General features: G+C 45.8%; 1 protein-coding gene across 1 annotated transcript in view; it reads left to right on the forward strand.

The window, feature by feature from the left end:
* FAM3D (FAM3 metabolism regulating signaling molecule D) overlaps positions 1-21072 on the forward strand; it is a 307323-nt gene that overhangs the window by 248304 nt on the left and 37947 nt on the right. Inside the window, exons 2-3 of the mRNA XM_069084236.1 lie at positions 3589-3687; positions 20804-20863. Of these exons, the coding sequence (XP_068940337.1) occupies positions 20851-20863 (13 nt within the window). The 5' untranslated portion in view covers positions 3589-3687; positions 20804-20850. The remainder of the gene's footprint in view (positions 1-3588; positions 3688-20803; positions 20864-21072) is intronic.

A 21072-nucleotide genomic window follows, 5' to 3' on the forward strand; every position in this document is an offset into this window, starting at 1 on the left:
GCACAAACATGAACATGCACATTCACAAACACAGACATATACACACAGACACACATATTTACAGACACACATATACACACACACATTCACAAACAGACATATACACACAGATACACACATTCACAAACACACACACACATATACCTTCACACACACACCCCTTTCTGACAGCCAGCCGCAGGTGTTTGTAATCAGGGCCCCTGAATCCTGCAGCCCCAGCCCCCCCACTGCAGGGCACCCAGGGGTCCCCCATACCGAGACGCTCCTTTATTGAACAGAGCCTCTTATTACCGGCAGCTAAACAAACTAATAGGAGATTATTTCCCCAGAGTGGAATGGTTTCTGATTTAGAATGTCTCATTCCAAGTGAAATTCAGAGCAGCTGAAATCGAGTCCTTCCATATCTGACAAAATAAAATGGCCCTGCGTGGTAGCTGTGCGGGGGCACAGGTGGGTGCCCTCTGACACACCTGTCCGGGCTCGTGTGCACTCACATGTGTGGGCACATGCAGGCACACGGTGGGCACGAGCACTGGCTCCCATCTCTGTTACTTCATTCTTCCAGGTCTTCCTAGAGCCTGTGCACATGGCATCGCGATCAGAAAGAGCGTCAGGGCAGAGGGGGCAGTTCCACATGTTAGTCCATAGCATGGTGCTTCACAAGTGGACGCAATCTTAGAACCCACGGAGTGCTCGGGACTGGAGGGGTGCTGGCCCCACTGTTTTCCAGCCCCATCGGGCCACGTCTGGTCCTCTCGGGGACCGCGGCTTTGGAAGGACATCAAGGCGCTGGAGGGCGACCACAGAAGAGCGATCAGGATCCTGAAGGGCCTCAAGTTTATGCCGCTAGAGAATCAATCCATCGATGGCACTGGGGGTGTTCGAGCTAGAAAAGAAAAAGCTGCGGGGAAAGAGGGCTGGGGGATCTTGGGAGCTGTCATGGGGTATCGGAAGGGCCGCCAAATAAGTAACAGTCATAAGGATAGGAGACATTTATATAGCGCTTACTAGGGGCAGACCCCGCACTAAGCACTGAACGACTATGATTTTATCCTCACAACAACCCTGGGAGGTAAGTGTTGTTATTGCCCCATTTCACAGGTGAAAAGACTTAGAATTTAACTGACTTGCTATTAATAATATTTGCATCGTGTTTACGATATGCCAGCTATTACGCTAAGTGCTTTACAATTATGATCTCACAACAAGACTGGGAGGAAGATACTATGGTTATTTCCATTTTACAGATGAGGAAACTGAGACAAACAATGATATGACTTGCCTAAGGTCACACAGCTAGTAAGTATCCAAGGGTGTCTTTTCCTGACTTCAGGCCCAGTGCTCTATCCCCTGCACCACCTAGTAAGCTTACTAGGAATCCATAATGTAATGTGGCCCTTTCTGCTTGACTCCAAAAGACAGAAGGGGAAACTGAGCCAAACAATGACAAAAATGATGGATAGGTGGCTTGGAGGCTTTTGGATGAGGGAGTAGATCGGAGGTTGGACCTGTGGAGGAAACATCTCCAAAACTGGACTGTGAGCCCCGGATCGCCAGCGCCTGGTGTTCGTTGGCTGACTGAGAAAATGAAGGAAATCGGAAGGAAAGCCATCTCAAGGCCCAGAGACTGGGCTGGAATCTACATTTGGGTTATAAGAGAAGGAAGATCGAGAACAGTGAAAGAAACCTCCAAACGATTAGGAGAATAAAGACCCAGAGCCTGGAGCCTGGAAAGGCAGAGAGAAGTGGCAGAAAGGTGAGGCCAGGCAGGTGACTGGCTTCACAAGCTGATAGGCTGCGTTGGCAGGTGCGGCAAATTGTAGGTTTTAACTTGTAAAATTTTACAATTGGCTGTAAAAAACAAAAAGTTTAACCAGACACTTCCGGGGCGGGGGATGAAAATCTCAAGCATTGAGCAGGGGAGGGGACTGGCTCAGTGCTTAGCTTTTGGACCCCCCTCCAGGAGGAAACCACAGGAACACCTCTCCCCACTCCACATTGTTAGGGAAGATGTGGGGGGGAAGCAAGGCTTCAATAGGGAAAAGGGGATGCTGAGGTGGAAGAAGGACCCTTGTTAGGCTCATGTAAATGTGGAAGCACCGTATGGATGTCAGTGCTTTTAGCTGGAATACACCTTGGTTTCATAGCTGAGGCCTCAGGAAATGGCACAATTCATCCAAAGCCATAGAGGCAGCAGAGGGTGGGGCTGGGGTTTGACCCCTAGTGCTCTTTGGGGGGCCATACCCAGGGAAAATAACACTAGATTTAGAGGGAGAAAGAAGACTGAGTTCAAATTCTGCCTATGCCAATAGTAGCAAGCTTTTCTATCCCTTACAAACACCTCATTTTAATCTCTCCAACGACTCTGGAAGGAAAGTTTCATTAGCCCCATTTTGCCGAAATTTGCTACTTTCCTCCCATGTGGTCTTGGGCAAGTAGTTTGACCAACGCCATTGGGCATCAGTCTTTTCATCTACAAAATGAGATGGGGGGAGCAATGGGGGGGGGGGTGGACAGGTGGAGAGGACCCTCTGCTTTCCTCTAGCTCTAAACCCAGGGGCTTTGATTCCTGCTCTCCTGTCCTTTGCTCTGATTGATCCATAAGCAGCGTGTTGGATAGTGTTTAGAGAGGAAGGCCGTGAAGACCTGGGTCCAGGTATCACCTCTGGAGCTTCCTGCCCTTGTGACCTTCAGCATGTCAGCCTCTCAGGGCTCCCTCAGATGATCATTGGCAGAGAAGGTGCCAACCTGCGATGATAGAAGGAACAGCCCACACCAGGGAAGGCCTTTCTCTGTGTCCCTTATGAACCACAGGCTTAATTAACTAATTGGGGGGGGGGTTAGGAAAAGGGGGGCAGAGCCAAAGCTCATGGGGGGGTAGCTGTGGTACAATGTGAGTATTTCACCTCCTCCTTGTGAATTCCTGTTGGTATTTCTCTCTGGAGGGTCCCAAAGGTTCAGCAGCATCCCAAGCCCTCACAGGAGGAAGGTTTATTCAACATTGCTGTGCAGCCACCCAGGGGCATCCCAGGAAAAAGAGGCTGGCCCTCCTCCCCGGACTGTTTGCAGACACCCACACTCAGGAAAACGCACCCAGGGACAGAAGCAGCAATTAGATGAGGGAGGGGGTGGGTGTCTACAATTGTTCCATCTGCTTCTGGGATCTTACAACTTACTAGAATTGTCCTTTATGCCAGGCATTGTATGTGTGCTAGGAACCAGGGAGACAGATAAAACAAAAATAGTCCTGTCCTCAAGAAGTTTACATTCTTTTTGGGGAGGAAGCAAATCTAGGCAAAGGACCATTTTCCCTTGTTTCCAGGAGCCCAGGCTTGAACTAAGAATCCCCTTTGATTCCTCAGAGGGGTTTTGCCTGGAGAAATTTTGCAGACACCAAAAGACTGATTTCCAAGCACCCTCTTGACTCCTGCGTCCCCAGCAGAAAAGGATTTCTGGCTGGTTGGCAGAGTTCTTGGGAGACACCCAGATCAAACTTCCTTGTTCCTTGTACCTGCCTCTTGGCTGTTCTGTAAATGTATGTCAACAGTGGGAGGGGATGGTTTCAGGGCAAGCTGCTGCAATGTCTTTAAACCACAGGAGAGACTCCTGTACCTGCAGCTGTCCAGGGGCCCAGCCCAGGACATGTGCTCAGAGCCCCAGGAGCTCCGGAGGAGGCCGGTCTAGAAGGTACGTCAGGGCATCCCCCCCAGGGTGGGAGAAATCCAGTCCTTTCCTCCTATGGGGAGCTGCCACTTAACAAGGGGTCTTGGACCCCGGTGATTGTTGTCAAGGCCAAGGGACCCAAACCACCTTCTCAGGATGGGTCAGGAAGGAGAGCATGGGCTGCACCCCCAGGAGATTTTCCACTTGGACTGGATTAATGGATCTTATGGGTCTCAGTTCTAGTAGGAAAGAAGGAAAAATGAAGTGTGTATGAGAGAAGGGTGGAGAGATAGACAAAGAGAAGGCAGAAGAGACGGAGAGAAAAAACAAAGGGGAGATTGAGACCTCTCAGATAACGGACTCTTGGGGTGACACCCCTTCTTCCCCAACCCACCCCCATGTAATTTTAAGACAAAAGGCATCTAAGCAAACTCAGCGTCTTACAGATGAAGAAAAGGAAGCTGAGGAAGGGGTTCCCAAGGCTACGCAGCTGGAACCAAGGTTCTTTTGAGTCCAAGGCCAACACTGTCCCTGCCACTGAGGTCATGCTGCCTTCTCCGGTAGACCAGGGACTGCTCTGGGGCCTCCAGACGGCATCTTGCTTACAAAAAGGGCCAAATTGATGCTCAGTTGGATTGAACTGGACAAACTTTGGCTCCTGTTCACTGTTCTTCCCAAGAGGGATTCCCCTTCAGGCCCATATAATTATTGGCACAAGTTCCAGGGCCAATTGAATTGGTCAACAATACTGACATTTGTTGGCTTGGATTCAATGATCCCCATACTATCCAATGGGCAGTCAGGACTTGAACCCAGGATTCCTGGATTGCTGATCTGCTCTCTAACCATGACACCACACTTCCCTGACACTCCTTATGGTTAATTAGCTGTGGAGTGGGGTAGGGAGGGGAATCTGAGCCCAAGTCAACCTAATTTCCATCCCAGTGTCCGTCTGTCTATAGTATATTCATCTTAAAGGCCCAATGTACTTATATTATATATAGCTGGTATCAAATCTGCCCTGCAGATAGTACCTCAACCGGTCAAGAAGACCATTATGTATCTGGATAGAGCACTGGGCCTGGAGTCAGGAAGACTGAATTCAACCAGGCTTCCGATATGCACTAGCTGTGTGACCCTGGCTGAGTCTTTGTTAACTCACTGTCTGACTCAGTTTCCTCAACTGTACAATGGGGATAATGAAAGTACCTACCTGTTGTTGTAAGGATTGAGTCACCTATTATTTGTAAAGTGCTTCACAAAGCATAGATAGATAGATAGATAGATAGATAGATAGATAGATAGATAGATAGATGGATGGATGGATAGATAGATGATAGAAAGATGGATGGATAGAAATATAGGTGATAGATGGAAAGGAAGGAAGGAAGGAAGGAAGGAAGGAAGGAAGGAAGGAAGGAAGGAAGGAAGGAAGGAAGGAAGGAAGGAAGGAAGGAAGGAAGGAAGGGAGGGAGAGAAAGAGAGAGAAAGAAAGGAAGAAAGAAAGAAAAATAAGGTGATTTTTTGGAGGAGGATGTCAGGAGACATTCAGAAAAATCTTGGAATTCTGAAGGGCAGAGGTGAGGAAGGAGTGTCCTCCAGCCATGGGGGACAGCTGGGGCAAAGACTCCTTCCTATGTTGCTTCTTGGTTCCATCTCCTGCTTGGTTAAAGAATGCTTCCTTTTCATTTAGGAACCCCTTCTTTCTCCAACAGACATGATCCAGGAGTTCTCCCAACACCATTGCTACCTCCAAAGAAGCCCTTTAGTCTGCTCCCCCTCATTTTACAGCAGAGGAAACTGAGGCCCAGAGAAGTTCATAGGATCATAGAGCTGAGGCTAGAAAGGACTCTGGTGATCATTGAGTCCAACTCTCTTGTTTTACAGCTGAGGAAACTGAGGCAAAGACTACTTAAATAACCTTCCAAAGACACACGGAGAGAGGGATAGCCATGATTTAAGCCCCAGGTCCTCTGACTGGGCAGTCAGTAACCTTTCCACCCTACCTCATTCCCTTCCTCCTTTTTAGCCTTGCTGAGTTGACCAGGTTTTTCCTGCTCAAAACTAGCTTGTCAAAATAAATTATGGGAAGAAGCTGTTGTGCTGAGATACCATTAATTAATTCTAAGCCAATCCCACCCCGCTGTTTCTTGACAAATAGTAACTTTTTGCTGTACACTTGATCAAAAATCCCATGCCTTGTCATAGGGAGTCTTGGGCAAGTAGAGTTGTGATTTCAGCAACTCCTTCCTAATCCATGGAGCCCTGAGTGGTTCTGTGACTTTTCGTAGACTGAGTAGCACAATTAGTAAAATGTAGAGGCAGGATTTGATCCCATAGCTTCCTGACTCCAAGTCCAGCTATCTCTCCATTGAAGCATTTAAGTGCCTACTATGTGCCAAGAGCTGTGTTAAGATCTGGGCTGCCACTCCCTCTCAGACACCTGGTTATTTCTGGGTGGCTCACTGACCTGGAAGCCAAGCCCTCCGGGCCTTGGCAGCATCTTCAGGAGCTGCCCTGAGGCCACACTTTTGATTCGAGTGTCCAGTCTAGGCCAGGAACCTAGCTGAAGGAGACGTTAAAAGCCATGCAGTCTAACTCCCTCATTTTACAGATAAGGAAACTGAGGGAGACCTGGACAGGCTGTGATGAGACCAATTCATAGATGAGCCTCTTAATCTTCCAATCAATGGATCTTGAGCTCCAGATTGGTGAATGGGCTTTCCCAAAAGGCAGCTGCTTCCATACTGCAACATATATCCGGGCCCCAGGGCTGAGCCTGGGTGTCCTTCCAGGGATCATTCAGAGCCTGTTCTGGCAGGAACCCCAACACCAGGGTCCATGGGGACTGGCAGATGAGGTGTTAATGACGTCCCTGCACGATGAGCTTTTCTGGTCATTTATTTTGGTCAAACCTGTCATCGAGAAATAACTCAATCTTCAGAAGCAGAAAAACTTGAATTCAAGTCCTGATTCAGACACATATTGGCTATGATGATATGCCCAGGTCAAATCATTCAACTATTCCCCTCCCTAGGCAGCTTCCTAAAGCTGTGTTTAAAGGGGGTGTGGACCTGAGTCAGTAGAAGGGAGTTTCCTCACCTCTGCCCCAGTGACCCCACAAGTCGGTTCCGGTCTCAGGAATCTGTAATTCTTTGTTATTCTCTGGGCCTCACTTCTGCCCTCCCCAGACCAAGGAATTGTCTCCACTAGTAGTAATTATGATGATGAAACAATATTTATAATGACAATAGTAGCAAGCATTTATTTAGCACCTACCAGGCACTTAGGTCCTCCAACAACCCTGGGAAGAAGGCGCTGATATTATCCCCATCTCATATTTGAGGAAGATGAGGTTAAGTGACCTGCCCAAGGTCTTACAGCTATTTAAGTGTCTGAGGCTGAATTTAAACTCAGGTCTTTTTGACATCAAGCCCAGCACTCTAACCCTTGAACCACCTAGGTCTCCAGTGTTTCCTGGATAGGTGTACATCACAACCCCAGCAACTTAAGCCAGCCAAGTTATCCTCACCCATCCCCAATCACTCATCCTCAGGGCCCAGACAAGCATCCAGGCCCAGTCCATGTCCTTAAACCTCCCAGCAAGGTGTCTATGTGGCATGGCCATTCCCTCCCTAGGGAGCCACAATCAAAGAACCAAAGAAGGGCTTATAATCTCAATAGGAGTCAGCCTTGTGACAGCAGCCACAAAATCCAGGGAAATCTTGGGTTGCATTGGGAATCTAGAAGTGACAGTCCCGCCAAACTCTGACCTGGTCAGCCCACACCTCCAGTTCTGAGCTCAGATCAAGCCGCCTCCCCTCTAGCCATCCTCATCCTCTCCCCAGAGAAACCACCTGGCATGCCCTAGGTTATCGAAGGGTGGGCTTTGGCCTTCTCTTAACCAGGAACTGACCATCTCCTCAACCTACTGAGTTCACCCCTGACCCCTGCCCTCTTTCCTGGCTCTCCTCTGTTTTCTCTCCTCCTCAGATGGCAACCTGTATCGCTGACTTGTGTTTTATCTACAGTACTTGACCCAGAGAAAGCATTTCATATAAGCTGGTTGGAGAAGGGTCTGGATGAGATTGTCAGCTCCCTGAGGGCAGGAGTGTCTTTTGCCTCTTTTTTTTATCCCCAGGGCTTAGCATAGTGCCTGGCACATAGTAGACCTTAATAAATGTTTGTTGATTGATTATTGATCGATATGATAAGAATTAATGAGAGAAACTAGAGGTGTTTAGCCTGGAGAAAAGAAGATTGGGGGGAAGGACGCAAGGTGAGAGTTCTCTTGAAATACAGCGTATCCCAAAAGTCTTTTAGTTACGAGCTAACTGAAAATTTGATACTGTTGTCAATTGTGGAAATTCTGTCCTTTATTAAAGGCTCCCTCCAGATCCTGTGCCTTTCTTTGAAGACGAGGCTTCTAATAAACCTCAGTAAACTGCTGCCCCAGTGGTGGAGACCGCCATCTTGGTCAGTCAGAAGGGCCTGAAACTTAGCTCTCTCGGGTGGGAAGAATAACCTTCTCGCTTGATCTGCAGTGTATTTCTTCATAACTCAGCCTGGCACCTGGTGAATGATTTACATAGGGAAGGCTGGTCCAATATTTTCTGAGTCACTCAGTCCAGACAGCTCTGATTGAGGGCTGCCACTCTGGGCAGCCTCACTAATCAGTGTAGCCTCAGTCCTTCTCAAGCATCAAAACTATTGATCCCTAATTAGGGGGGGACAAATGGCTGGTCAGACAGAAATGATTTGTGTCCTGAAGCTTCCTTTAGGGATAATCTCCTGGTTGCAATCCACTCCAAGAATGGACCTCTAGAAATATAAGCTGGGAGGGAGTGGAGAGGGGAATGTGGGAGGGGAAAGGGGAAGAAGGAGGAAGGGAGAGAGGAAGGAAGTGGCTTCTGAAAAGCTCTTTATGTGGTCATTTCTATTTGTCTTCTCTCCTGTCTGGCTGGTTCAGGGTTACTATGCTCTGCTCCTGTGCCCAAAGCATGCTGCTTACACACCTTACCTCCTTTCTAAGGAGTAGATGGAAGGGGAATTGGGACATTAAGGAAGTTTTGAGGTTGTCCAAGAGAGGCAGAGGTTATAAAACTGTCCACTGACCACAGAATAAAAAGGTCAGGGTGCTAACCTGGACAAAGCAGATATGATCAGTCTAGAAAATCCTATGGATTACCCCAAAAGTGAATGTGCTGAACACCAGCACACCTGAACTTCTGGCAACTTGAACACAAGGCACAGGTCATAGATGTAGAGACAAAAGGAACATGAAGCTGGCCCCTTCTCTTTATAGATGAGGAAAGTCCAACCCCCTCACTTTACAGAAGAGGGAACTGAGAGCCAGAGAGAGATTAAATGACTTAGAATCCCAGATTTAGAACTGGAAGAGAACATGGACACCCCAACCCTCATCCTAATCCATTTTACAGATGATGAAACGGAGGCCCAGAGAGGTTAAAAGTGACTTGCCTCTAGTCACACAAAGGACCAACTTGCAAGTGGCCCAAGCAGCTTCTGAAGCCGGGTCCTCTGACTTCAGAGCCAGCCTGCTCTTTCCATTTATTCCACCTCTACTTACCCAAAATTACACAAGGAGTAAGGAGCAAGGGCAGGACTTGAACTCGTGTCCTCTGACTCCCAATTCCAAACTCATTCCATGGCACAATGACATACTAGAGAGAATCCAATGGTCCCCAATTTCAGCATTGTCTGAAATTAGAAGTGACTTGAAAAGAGAAAATTTAGATAAATTCCTAGGTGGTCACGCCATAATGAGTCACTAATGGAAACCGAAATGTTTGGGGGATACGTTCCTAAACTATTATGATAATGTGGGAGTGAGGAAGGCACAACCTCAGTGTGTCCACATTGTTTCAACAAGCAGGTAATCCTTGACATTTTCCTAGTTTTGTTTATTGTTTGAACCTGGACCCCCAGACACTACAGGTTCCCACTGGCACTTTCCAGCTGTGTGGCTTTGGGCAAATAACCTGACTTCTCAGATGAGGTATCATGAAGAGCTTTGGAAACTTTAAAGTGCATCTATGTATATAGATAATTGTATATGTATGTGTATACATGGATATATAATTGCTTAATATATGCACATATGTGTATAATACATAATTGTATTACATAAAATATATTTGTATTCTATAGTCAATATATATTATATAGATTTGTATTATACCTATAATCCATTTATATATTTGATATAATTGTATTATATACAATATTGTATACAATACATTTATATGTGTGTATATATGCATATGTATGTTTTATAACTGTAAAATCATATAAAGAAAATCTTATATAATTATAACAATTCTGTATGCACATATGTGTGTATATATATAATGATTATTGCAAAGACCCAGGTTCCAGTTCCACCTCTGACCCAGACTTAACTTCTCAGTTCTCCAGACAGTTCTCCAAGACCATGTCTCAGAGATGTCCATCTGCATTGGCAGAGTGAATTTCCTCTTCAAGGAGTTCCTAATACAAAGTACAACAATAGAAAATTCTAGTTCTTTTAGTCTGTGCCAGCCACTGTGGCTACACAGACCAAAGTGAAATATTCCATTCACCAAAGACGGATGTCAAACCCAAGAGGTCACTACCAGCCGAGTGGGAGGGATGGTCCAAGGGAAGTCCTTACATGCTAGAGTTGCCTTGGCCAGCTGCTCTCTAAGGGAAGTGAGAAACGAGGCTGGGATTTCTATCTTTCTCCACCTCTTTTTTCTTGCTATTCCTTATGATTCTGTAGCCTAGCCAGTCTGCCCCCCACCCCACTGACAACTCTGGAGTTCTAATTTATGTTTGTATTTACTTTTTTGTCTCATGCTATACCTCCTCCCCACTGCACTCCAGGTAAACTCCTTGGTCAATTGATTGCAAAAAGTCCTCAGCTTTTCTGTACCATCTCCCTAGGCCAAAGCAAGTGCTAATGGCTTTCCTCTTTTGTCTTGGGCACCACTCCCCACTCCCAGACCTTTTTCCCTCCTTTTTGATCAATCAATAATAACTTATTAAGCCTCCACTGTGAGCCAGGCCCTGAGGATCCATTTCTCCTTAGCTACCAGCCCCATGCACCCATCACCCTAACCATCTCTTGGAATTGATCTTTTATTGCACCCAGTTACTCAAATGGAAGGGAAATGGGAAGGAATAGATTCCCCAGCATCCTCCCCAGTACAGATCTATCAGCTCCCAAACAGTGCTCAACAAGACAACTCAGGGGCTAAAAATATGAATGTGAACCTAAGTCTCCTTCCAGTGATATTGATCATGCTGGAATGAATGGGGCACTGAGCTTGGAGTCAGGAAGACTTGAGTTCAAATCCTGCCTCAGACATCTCATAGCTGAAAGCTGTGTACAATAGATGCTTCCAATTTCTCTCCTCTCACTCTCTTCTTAACCCCTTACAATTTGGCTTGAAACCTTATCATTCCACTGAAACTGCTCCCTCCAAAGTGCCTAGTGCTTCCTTAGTTACCAAATCCAATGGCCTCTCCTCAGTCTTTTTCCTTCTTGACTTCTTGGTAGCCTTTGATGCCACTGATCACCTTCTCCTCCTTCATAATCCCATCTTTATGGTTGTTCTGGACACCTCTCACTAGGCAGCCACTGAGGTCCCTTTCATCTCTGACATTCTGAGGTTTTGTGATCTAGGAGGGGGTCCCTTGAGGTGGCCACCCTCAGCTTCCTGAATCTCTCCTGAGCTGAGGCAGACTTTTCTCATCCATGGCCCTGCAATACTGCCCAATAATCTGTCCAGCACCCCAAGTTTAGAGAGCACATAAAGTCCAAGAAATAAAATTTAAACTGGGCATCAGCCAAATAACAGGTTTTATTTGGAGCTAATTCAGAAATAAATGCCAGCTCAACCCATCATTGCAGGCTGAGTCTTATTGACTATTGGTTTATTGGTGGTTTTATCTCTTTGCATATTGGGCAGCACCTTCAATTATTGCCTATAAATATTCAGAGTTTACAAGGGAGAACATTTAGGAGATCTAGTTCCTTTGATTACCTCACAATAGTTGCTGAATGAGTCACTTAAGGATTCTGGGGTAGTTTATGGTAAAAAAAAAATGAGTCTTTGTATGTTTACAGTGGGGTCCCTACTAAGGTCTTGTCCTTTCTACTCTTCAGTCACTTGTACTAAGAAATTCCAGAGTGAAGTCCAACCAAGACCTAGAGTCTTAACCAGAGTGAACCAAGATGGGTTTAGTCTCTGCGTTGGAAAACACACCCATCCAAAGGGCCATGTATCTATGGGAGAAGGACAGTCTCCTTAACCAGGATTCCTTACCCTCTGTGGAATTAGGTTCAGGGATGTTTGGAAGGGTGGTATGCCCCTGGAAGCCCTTTAGAGAAAGGAAGGGGCTGCCTGTGGGGACTATTGTTCTCCCCTTTTTCCTCATAGCAAACTGCCTCCAAGTCAGAGTACCAGGAGGAAACTGAGCTCCAGTCAAGTGAAATCAGTCACGAACCCTTTCTATGAAGCCATTGAGTTTTATCACTCAAGGACAAGTCGTATTGTGATGGAGACACTGCATGTACTGTAAATTAATGAAAAAAATAATAAGCCATTAGAGGCTTATTATTAAACAATAAGGCCTATTGTTTGTGTGAAAGTCCTTGCCTATGCAAGAATTAAGGGCTGGCCAGGGAACAAAGAAAGGAGGATCTGTCTATCTGAGACCCATGTGCCACCTTCTAAGCAAGGCCTTTCCAGATGGCCAGGAGTGGGAAAAGAGGCATTGGACTCAAGGTCAGGCAGATTCCCTCCTCTGAGCCTCACAATGACCTGGAAGGTAGGTGCTGTCATAATCACCATCTTACAGATGAGGAAACTGAGGCAGACAGAACTTAGGTCATTTGCCCAGGGTCACAAGGTGGAAATTGAACTCAGGTCTTCCTGACTCCAGGTCAAGCACACTATGCATTCAATGTGCTACCTATTGGCCTCTAGCTATTATTATTTATTACATGATAATAAATAACTTATATTATGATATGATGACATAAAACAAATCAATCATAATGGTTATGGTAATTAATCATAATAATCTGAGCCACATCAAGACAGGGATGAGAGACACAGGTTTCCTAACTCCATCTTTTTCTCCACTATATCATTCTGATCCTCATTATCAAGCCAAACAAAATTCTAAAGGGTCAGTCATCAGGTTATACATGATTTAGAACTAAAAGGGGTCTAGAAGACAGTCAGACTCAAATAGAAACAGATCCCTGTGGGCAGAATATAGACTTAGAAGACCACGAATTGACATTCTCTATGTTACATTGTATTTTTAGCTTGTTAAACATTACCCAATTACATTTTAATCTGGTTCAGGCCACACTCAGGAATAAGTAAGGAGGCAATTGGACTGTTTTCCTCTGTCATGGTCAGGCCCCACCTGGAGTCCCATGTCCATTTCTGAGGGCCACGCCTTGAGAAGGACATTGGTGTCCTGAGGAGGATGACCAGGATGGGACAGGATCTCCAAGGTTTGTTATATAATGAAATGGTTGAAGGAGATGGGGATGTTTAGCTTGGAGAAGAGTATATGGGTGGGGGCGGGGGTGGGGACATGGTAGCTATCCTAAAGTGTTTGGAAGAGTGTCACATGGTAGAAATGTTAGACTTCTTCTCTGGAGCCCCAGAGGAGAAGCCACAAGGAAACCAATTTCAGCTGTGATCAGTTAGAGCTATCCCAAAATGGAATCAGATACAAGGAGAAGGCGGGGGCTTTCCCTCATTGGAGACTGTTCAGGCAAAGGCTGAAAATTCACATTTTTGCTGGAGATGTGTCAGAGAGGATTTGTGATCAATTATGAGGATAAATGACTTGGTCACTGAGGTTCTGAACAGCTCTGACATTTAGTGACCCCAGATCATAGAGACCATGGTCATCAAGACCTTGGCATCAAGATGGTGGACAGGGTTTAAAATTAAATCATCCAAAGCAATAAGTCACCAAGGCAGGGCTGAAGAATGGTGTCAACTGAGTCAAAGCCCTGTTGTATTTGTAGACTTTGGATGGGGGAGCAGACCAGCTGCACTTATCTAGTTCTCCTCCTAGGCAGTCAATACAAGTGACACAAGTCCTGAGAGTCCTGGTAATTAACTATCAGTCCTTCTTTCTCCAATATTTCTGGGACATTTTCTTACTTGACTTCCTGAAATCCAGTGATCAGATTATTCTATCTTCCCTGTTATGGGGAATTCCAATCATACTCCACATAAGCCCTCCCCGATTCTGTCTTCTAGTCTCATCATTCTTCCATGCCTATATCTAAAATCTTTTTCCAGTGAGGTAATTATCTGGGCATTTTTACTTCCTGCCTCTATCATGTTTGTCTTTTCTTTAAAGCCTGTTGCTTTGTCTATATCCTCCAAGTATGTTTCTGAACTGCTAAGTCTTCTCACCATCTTGTTCTGATATTTCCCAAGTCCCTGTTGGTTCCTCCATCATTTCCTTACAACATTATCTTTGATATTTCATTTTCTGTTGTATTCTTGCAGTGTGATTGTTATCTATTTTGTTGGGTCCGATTCTGCCTGTGTTGTTGGAGTATATATATATATATATATATATATATATATATATATATAATTTTTTTCAGATATTCTGACCTCTGTTGTCTTTTAGTTCTTAACATTTTGTTTCATCATTCTGTGACTCTTTTTCTTTGTTCATTTCTCTGAGTGTGTGTTTTCTCTTATAAAACCAATTCCCTCTTGAAGACTTCCTGGAGCTTTGCTCCCTCTCTGGCATTTCTCTCACTGTGTTTAGGGGGATGTAATGGACTTAGATTCTCTTGCAACCTCTCATTCTGCCCTCCACCCAGAAGTTATCTCATGACATATGGTCTGCATCTCTCTTGTGCCCTTATATTAGTCATTCTTCCCCTTATTATAGTTATTTATATACTTAATCTTTGCCCCATTTAGACTGTTAGCTCCTGAAGGTCAGATTCACAGCCTACAATATCTTTATCTGGCCCAAATTTAGTACAGTTTTAAATAGCAGAGATTCAGTGTGTGTTGAGTTGAAAAGGAACCAATAGTGCCATCACTGCTGATTCCCCATGGGATTTTCCCCATATTCAGTGCCTCTCCCACCATCTGGTACGACTCTCTAATTTTATAGATACATAGACTAGGACTCAGAATGGGGCAGAGAGTAGGGGGTGAGGGGTAGAGAAAGATAACTTATCCAAGATCACATACTCAGCCCAGAGCTGACTAGAGCCCTCATCTTGACAGGGGCCAAGTGACAGCTCCTTCTGCTGACCCATGATCTAGCCCCCTTCTTCCAGTCAGAATTTTTTTGGAAAAATGCAATCATATTGTCGGTGAAAAAGATTATGAACAAGCCTTTGGTCTCCCTGATGAGTCAAAGGCTACCCTCTCTGGAAATCGGTGAACATTTATAGAGTGCCCGGTATTCATTTATTCAGCAAATATTTATAAGCACCTACTGCATATAAAGGCACCTTGTGTGCTAAGCACAGAGTTCAATACAAAGTGGAATAAATCATTGTCCCTGCTCTCGAAGAGGTTATAGTCTAATGAAGGATTCACACTTAAACAAGAGAGGGAACTCAGTAGACAGTTATCATACTAGACTTGGCATCAGGAAGATCTGGTTCAAATCCTGTCTCAGATATTTACTAGCTATGTGGCCTTGTGCAAGTCACTTAACCTCTCTTTGCCTGAGAGACAGCGAGGGGACTCAGTGGATGGAATACTGGACCTGGAGTTAAAGAAAACCTGAGTTGAAATCTGGCCTCAGGTATGAACTGTGTGATCCTGGGCAAGTCACTTAACCTCTCTGCCTGACTCAGTTTCCCTACCTGGAAAATGGGGATAATATATTAGCACCTACCTCCCAGGGTAGTTGTGAGGATCAAAAGACATAATAATTGTGACCTGCCTAGCACAGTACCTGGCACCTACTACAGTAAGTGCTTCATAAATGCATGTTCCCTTCCCTTCTCTCCCTCTCTCTCTGAGAGACAGAGAGAGAAACAGAGAGAGAAGAGACACGGAGAGAAGAGACAGAGACAGAGAGAAAGAGAGAGAGAGAGACAGAGAGACAGAGAGACAGAGACAGAGACAGAGAGAGAGACAGAGACAGAGAGAGAGAGAGAGACAGAGACAGAGACAGAGAGCGAGAGAGAGAGACAGAGAGAGAGAGAGAGACAGAGACAGAGAGAGAGACAGAGAGACAGAGACAGAGAGAGACAGAGAGACAGAGACAGAGACAGAGAGAGAGCGAGAGAGACAGAAAGAGACAGAGAGAGAGAGACAGAGAGAGACAGAGCGAGAGAGCGAGCTCGCACTTTAAAGTTTGCAAAGCACTTCTTTGGATTTTCCCACGACCCTGTGGAGTAGGAAGGGTAGGTATTTTTGCCCTCACAGATGAGAAGACTGAGGCCCAGAGGAGGTGTCATTAAGATACAATCAGGTGCTGGAGGAATAGGTCTCAGCAATACTGGCCCCTGAAAGGGAGAGAGATACCCGGGAGGCCAAGGACACGACTGTGCCACCTTTAGTCTCCTTTAGTCTCACTCTAGTCCCCCCAAAGGCTGAACTTTGCCTTAGTTGATAGGTGAAAAACCTCCAAATCCTAGAAGTCTCCGTGGGTCCGGGCCAGTCTTACTCCTTCTACACACCGGGTAGTGCATACCTGTCCACAGGGTGCATCCCCTTATTTATGGAGGGCGGGGACCTCATTCCACAGGGCTAATCGGGGTGCCTTCAGAAGATCATTGGCCTCGCCCACCATGCTGCCCCACCCTCCCCCCCACCTGCCCCCACCTACCATCTTCTGATCAGGAGCAGAGTCCAAGATGACGAATCCCACCCAGAGGACATGTGCCGGTCGTCCCCGAGTTCTTTACCTAAAGATTGACAATGTGAACAACAGGCTATAGAAACCACCGGGGGGGGGGGGGGGAAAAAAACTCCCCGCATTTTGGGAGAGGCCTGCTAGGGCCGCTTGTGACCCCCCCCCCCCCCCGCCCCGCTCGCCATAGCCTCACCCCTAACCCGGAGTGGCGCTGGTGGAAGGATCTGGATGGGGGGAGTGGGGTCCAGAGGCGTCCTGCTTCTGGGCAGGACTCACTGGGCTGGATGGCCGAGCTCCTGGAGATAAGCAAGGGTCCCCTCCGCGCCGCCCCCCCGGGACCCGAAGAGCAGGCAGTTGTTCAGACTAGCTGAGGAGGAGGAAGGGAGAGGGAAGGAGGGAGGGGCTAAGCTGGTAGCAGGTCTTTCCTAGCTGTACCCCCTCCAGTGAAGCTGGAGATCTCTCTAACCCCTAGTCTGGCAGGTCCCAAAAGGTGAGATACCAGCACATGTAGAAGGGCGTCTCAGTCTCTGGCCCTCCCAGACCTGTCCAGCCCCCGTTCCCTCTCCCCTACCTCCTTGTTAGATGCCTATCTGAAATGGCAAAGGCGTGATGTTCAGCAGTGTCCCATAATGCCCCTTTCCTCTGCCTTCTATAAAGCCAAGCCAGGTGTTCCCCCTTCTCCCCAAGCCTTTCCTGGCCCCTCCCCACCTCTACCTCGTTATTAGCACTCCGCCTCTTGAAATTACTGTATATTAACCTGGCTCTTACTACCTGAGTGATGTGGGCAAGTGATTTCTTCATTTGAGGAGACCCGAGACTCAGAGACTGGGGAAATCACTTGCCCCGGGTAGTTACTTACTTGTCCTGTCCCCCACTGCTTGAGGACAAGGTCAGTGTGTGACCCCTCCCCCCATCAGGAAGATCACATGAGATAACGCAAAGTTGGGTCAGGCAATAAGCATTTATGAGTGCCTACTATGTGCCGGGCCCTCTGCTAAGTCCTGAGACCATCCTTGCCCTCAAGGAGCCCACAGTCTAACATAGCGCTCTTTGCAAACCTTAAAGTGTTTCATAAATGATAGACATTCAGAACACATACAAAGCAAATACAAATTAAAACTAAGTTGCCTTGAGAGAGGAGATGAGGGTTCTCTTGTGTCCTGACCAATAATTATTAGCCAGGAGATCAATGGGAAGGCAATGGAGAAAACACCAAATTTTGAAGTAAGAGTCTTGGTTTGCTGTGTAATCTTGGCCAAGTCCCTTAAATTGTCTGGGATAGATTAGATGGTCTCTACCTTCTCTTTCATGTCTAAATTTGTAATTCTTCGACTGTCACTAAACCTTGGTTCTTTCATCTGTAAAATGGGTATCATCATCATTTCATTTCCTATCTCATCCTTTCACAAACCTTATTATTCTTACATCAGAAAGAAGAGACTTTAGAACTTGCTTCTCATTTTCCAGCTCAGCTCTCTGTCTTTTTTAATTAGCCCAGAGGGAACGACAGTCTTGCTGTCTAACATGGCTCTTCAACTGTACTCGGACCCCTGGGGAGTGACTTCTCAGGCCCAGGCGAGGTTGCTTGAGCTTGTCACCTAAACATAAAATCCATCTGAATGCAGATGGAGGGATAATGTAATTAAACCTTCGAAGAAAATCCTATTCTCCAGCAGGCTGGATTCAGATCTCCCGTTTTCTCCTTATGTCTTGCCTGACTCTGGCCACTCCCATCTCATGGGGTCCTGGATTATTTTAGAACTCTAGTGATTGGGGACTAGAGCTATCTAAACACTAGGGCTCTCGGGCCTTTTTGGAGAGAAACTAATTAGTTCGTCAGGCTTCAGTGGAGTTCAGAACTCAGCTTGGCAGGTGGCCCCAACCTGGCCAAGACAGGGTGGGAGAGCAGGACAAAACCATGGCTGTTACTAGGTTCCAGCTGGCTGAGACCGTGTCGTGACTGTTTATTTGACCTTTCAGGGGTTCATGCCTTACCATCATTTTAAATTTTTCCAGAGCATAGGTGAGCTCCTCTGCCCTCCATCCTCCAGTGATTTTTAAGAGGGGCTGTGGGGGAAGGGTTGTGGGCTAACTCCAAATGTAGACTCAGACAAGTCCCCAACCTGGATTTTTATATGGTTTACTGGTAACAGAGTTGGATTGAGAGGTCAAGTCAAATCAATGAGCATTTATTAAACCTACTATGTGCCTGGCACTGTGCTCAGCTTTCCAGATACTAGGGGAAGTAAAAGACACCCCCTGCCCTCAAGGAGCACATTGTATAACACAGACCACAAGCAAATCGGGGTGTTTGCAGGATAAATTAGAGGTCGTGCTCAAATTCACGCTGATGTTTGTGAGTCATGTGATCTTGGAGAATGTAAAAGAAGCAGCTTAGAGTTCATTTGGCCCAAACCCCCCCCCATTTTACAGGTGAGGAAACCCAGGTTCAGAGAGCCAACGTGATGTGTCCCAACTAACTCATTCTCTCTGGGCCTCAGTTTCTCCATCAAGAATATGAAGGTAAGGGGCGGCTAGGTGGTGAAGTGAATAGTGCACCGGCCCTGGAGTCAGGAGGACCTGGGTTTGTATCTGGCCTTAGACACTTAACACAAAAAACTAGCCGTGTGACCTTAAGCAAGTCACTTAACCCCAACTCCCCTCCAAAAAGCAAAAAAAAAAAAAAAAGAATATGAAGGTAATATCTTCATAGCTACCTGAAGGTTTGTTGTTCTGACTCCCAAATAAATAATAATAACAGCCAAAAACCAAATGGTATTGACCTTGCACCTTAAAGTTTGCAGAGTCCATCACTTTGGGCCTGGGTGCAGATTCTCCTTCTCGAAGAACACGCTGGTTCAACGTGCTGTTTTCCAAGGAGTTGTGTTTTTCATTGTGGGCTCAAATCCCACAGTGTATCACTGTACATGATACACTTCACAAACTTTAAGGTTCTTGATCAATACCATTTGATTTTATGGTTGTTATTATTTATTGGGGCCTCAAAACAACAAATCTTCAGGTGGACTGTGAAGATATTACCTTCATACTCCTGACGAGGAAACTTTGTGGGTGGAAATGCTTATATTATTTAGTATTTGCTAAGTTCAGATTAAAAGGAAAAGCAACTCAATGCTATAGGCATTATTGTACCCATTTTACAGATGAGGAAATGGAGGCTAAGAGATGCTGTGTGATTTGCCCAGGGTCACACAGTCAGTCATATGGCAGAAAAGACTTAAACCCAGGTCTCCCTGACTCCAGGACCAGCTCTCCATCCTCTACACCATGCAAAGTACTGAGTAAATCAGGCATTCTTAACCAGGTTTCATGAATACTCCCCCTCCTCCCTGAGGGGGCACAGAGAGAGATTTCAGGGGATCTTGGATAAACTTGAAAGGAAAAAAAATACATCTTCATTTTCACTCGCCTCTAACTGAAATTTAGCATTTTCTTCCATCATAAATTAAAAACAAAAATCTTATTCTGCAATGGAATGCTTAGGTTTCACCAGATTGCCAAAAGGTTTCACATTCAAAGAAGGTTAAAAAATCCTTGAGCATGGATGCCTAGGTGACTCAGTGGATAGATGCTGACCCAGGAGTCAGGAGAATCTGAGTTCAAATCTAGCCACAAACACTTACTAGCTGCATGACCCTGAAAAAGTCACTTAACCCTGTTTGCCTTAGTTTTCTCACCTGTAAAATAAGTTGGACAAGGAAATGGCAAACCATTCCAGTGCCTTTGTCAAGAAAACCCCAGATGGGGTCACAAAGGGTCACATATGACTAAGTAAAGTATGGAAATAAATAAACCCATAATATTCTTAAAAAAAAAAAAAACCCAGCCCTGGAGCCTGTTATCTTCCTCCTCCCTCACCTTTCATTTTATCCTGGGAATCAAAGGTGCCTGGGGGCCTTGTAAATAACTGTCCAATCAAGATAGGCACTGGAGAGGAAGATGGTGGGAAAAGCAGAGGAAAGGAGGGTCTCTACAGAGACTGTATTTCAGAACCTCAGACAGTAGCTGTGTATTCCCAGGCTAGTCACTTGACCTCCCTTTGCCTCAGTTTCCTCACCTGTAAAATGAGGGTGTTGAACTTGCCCTCCAAGTTCCCTTCCAGGTCTGAATCATCCTGTGACTAGGAGCAGACTCTTCGTTTAGAAGGTAACCCTAATTCAATGCCCCGGTTTGGGTTTTTGTTGTAGTTTTCAGGGACTGATTTCAAATTCTCATTCTGCTTTTGTTTCCACAGGCCAGCACTCATCTCAGTCAGGCCAAAGTGTCCCCTGCCTGCTCAGGATGAGGCTGTCAGGTAAGTTCATATTTTTGTTAATTAAATAAGCTGAAGTTATACAGTTGCTGTTAGGAAGTATGTGGCAAACGTTTAACAACTAGCTCTCTGGCGGTGGTGGGAGTGAACACACAACACACTTTTAAGTTTAATCTGCATTATTAACCCCCTGTCCGTTATTTTCTTCAGTGTAAACAATCAACAGAACAGTAACCCAAGCCCTGACCTGC

This window comes from Petaurus breviceps, unplaced genomic scaffold (assembly GCF_028583685.1).
Source record: "Petaurus breviceps papuanus isolate PSGF00001 unplaced genomic scaffold, PetGlider_PUasm1.0 174, whole genome shotgun sequence".
NCBI classification, from domain to species: domain Eukaryota; kingdom Metazoa; phylum Chordata; class Mammalia; order Diprotodontia; family Petauridae; genus Petaurus; species Petaurus breviceps.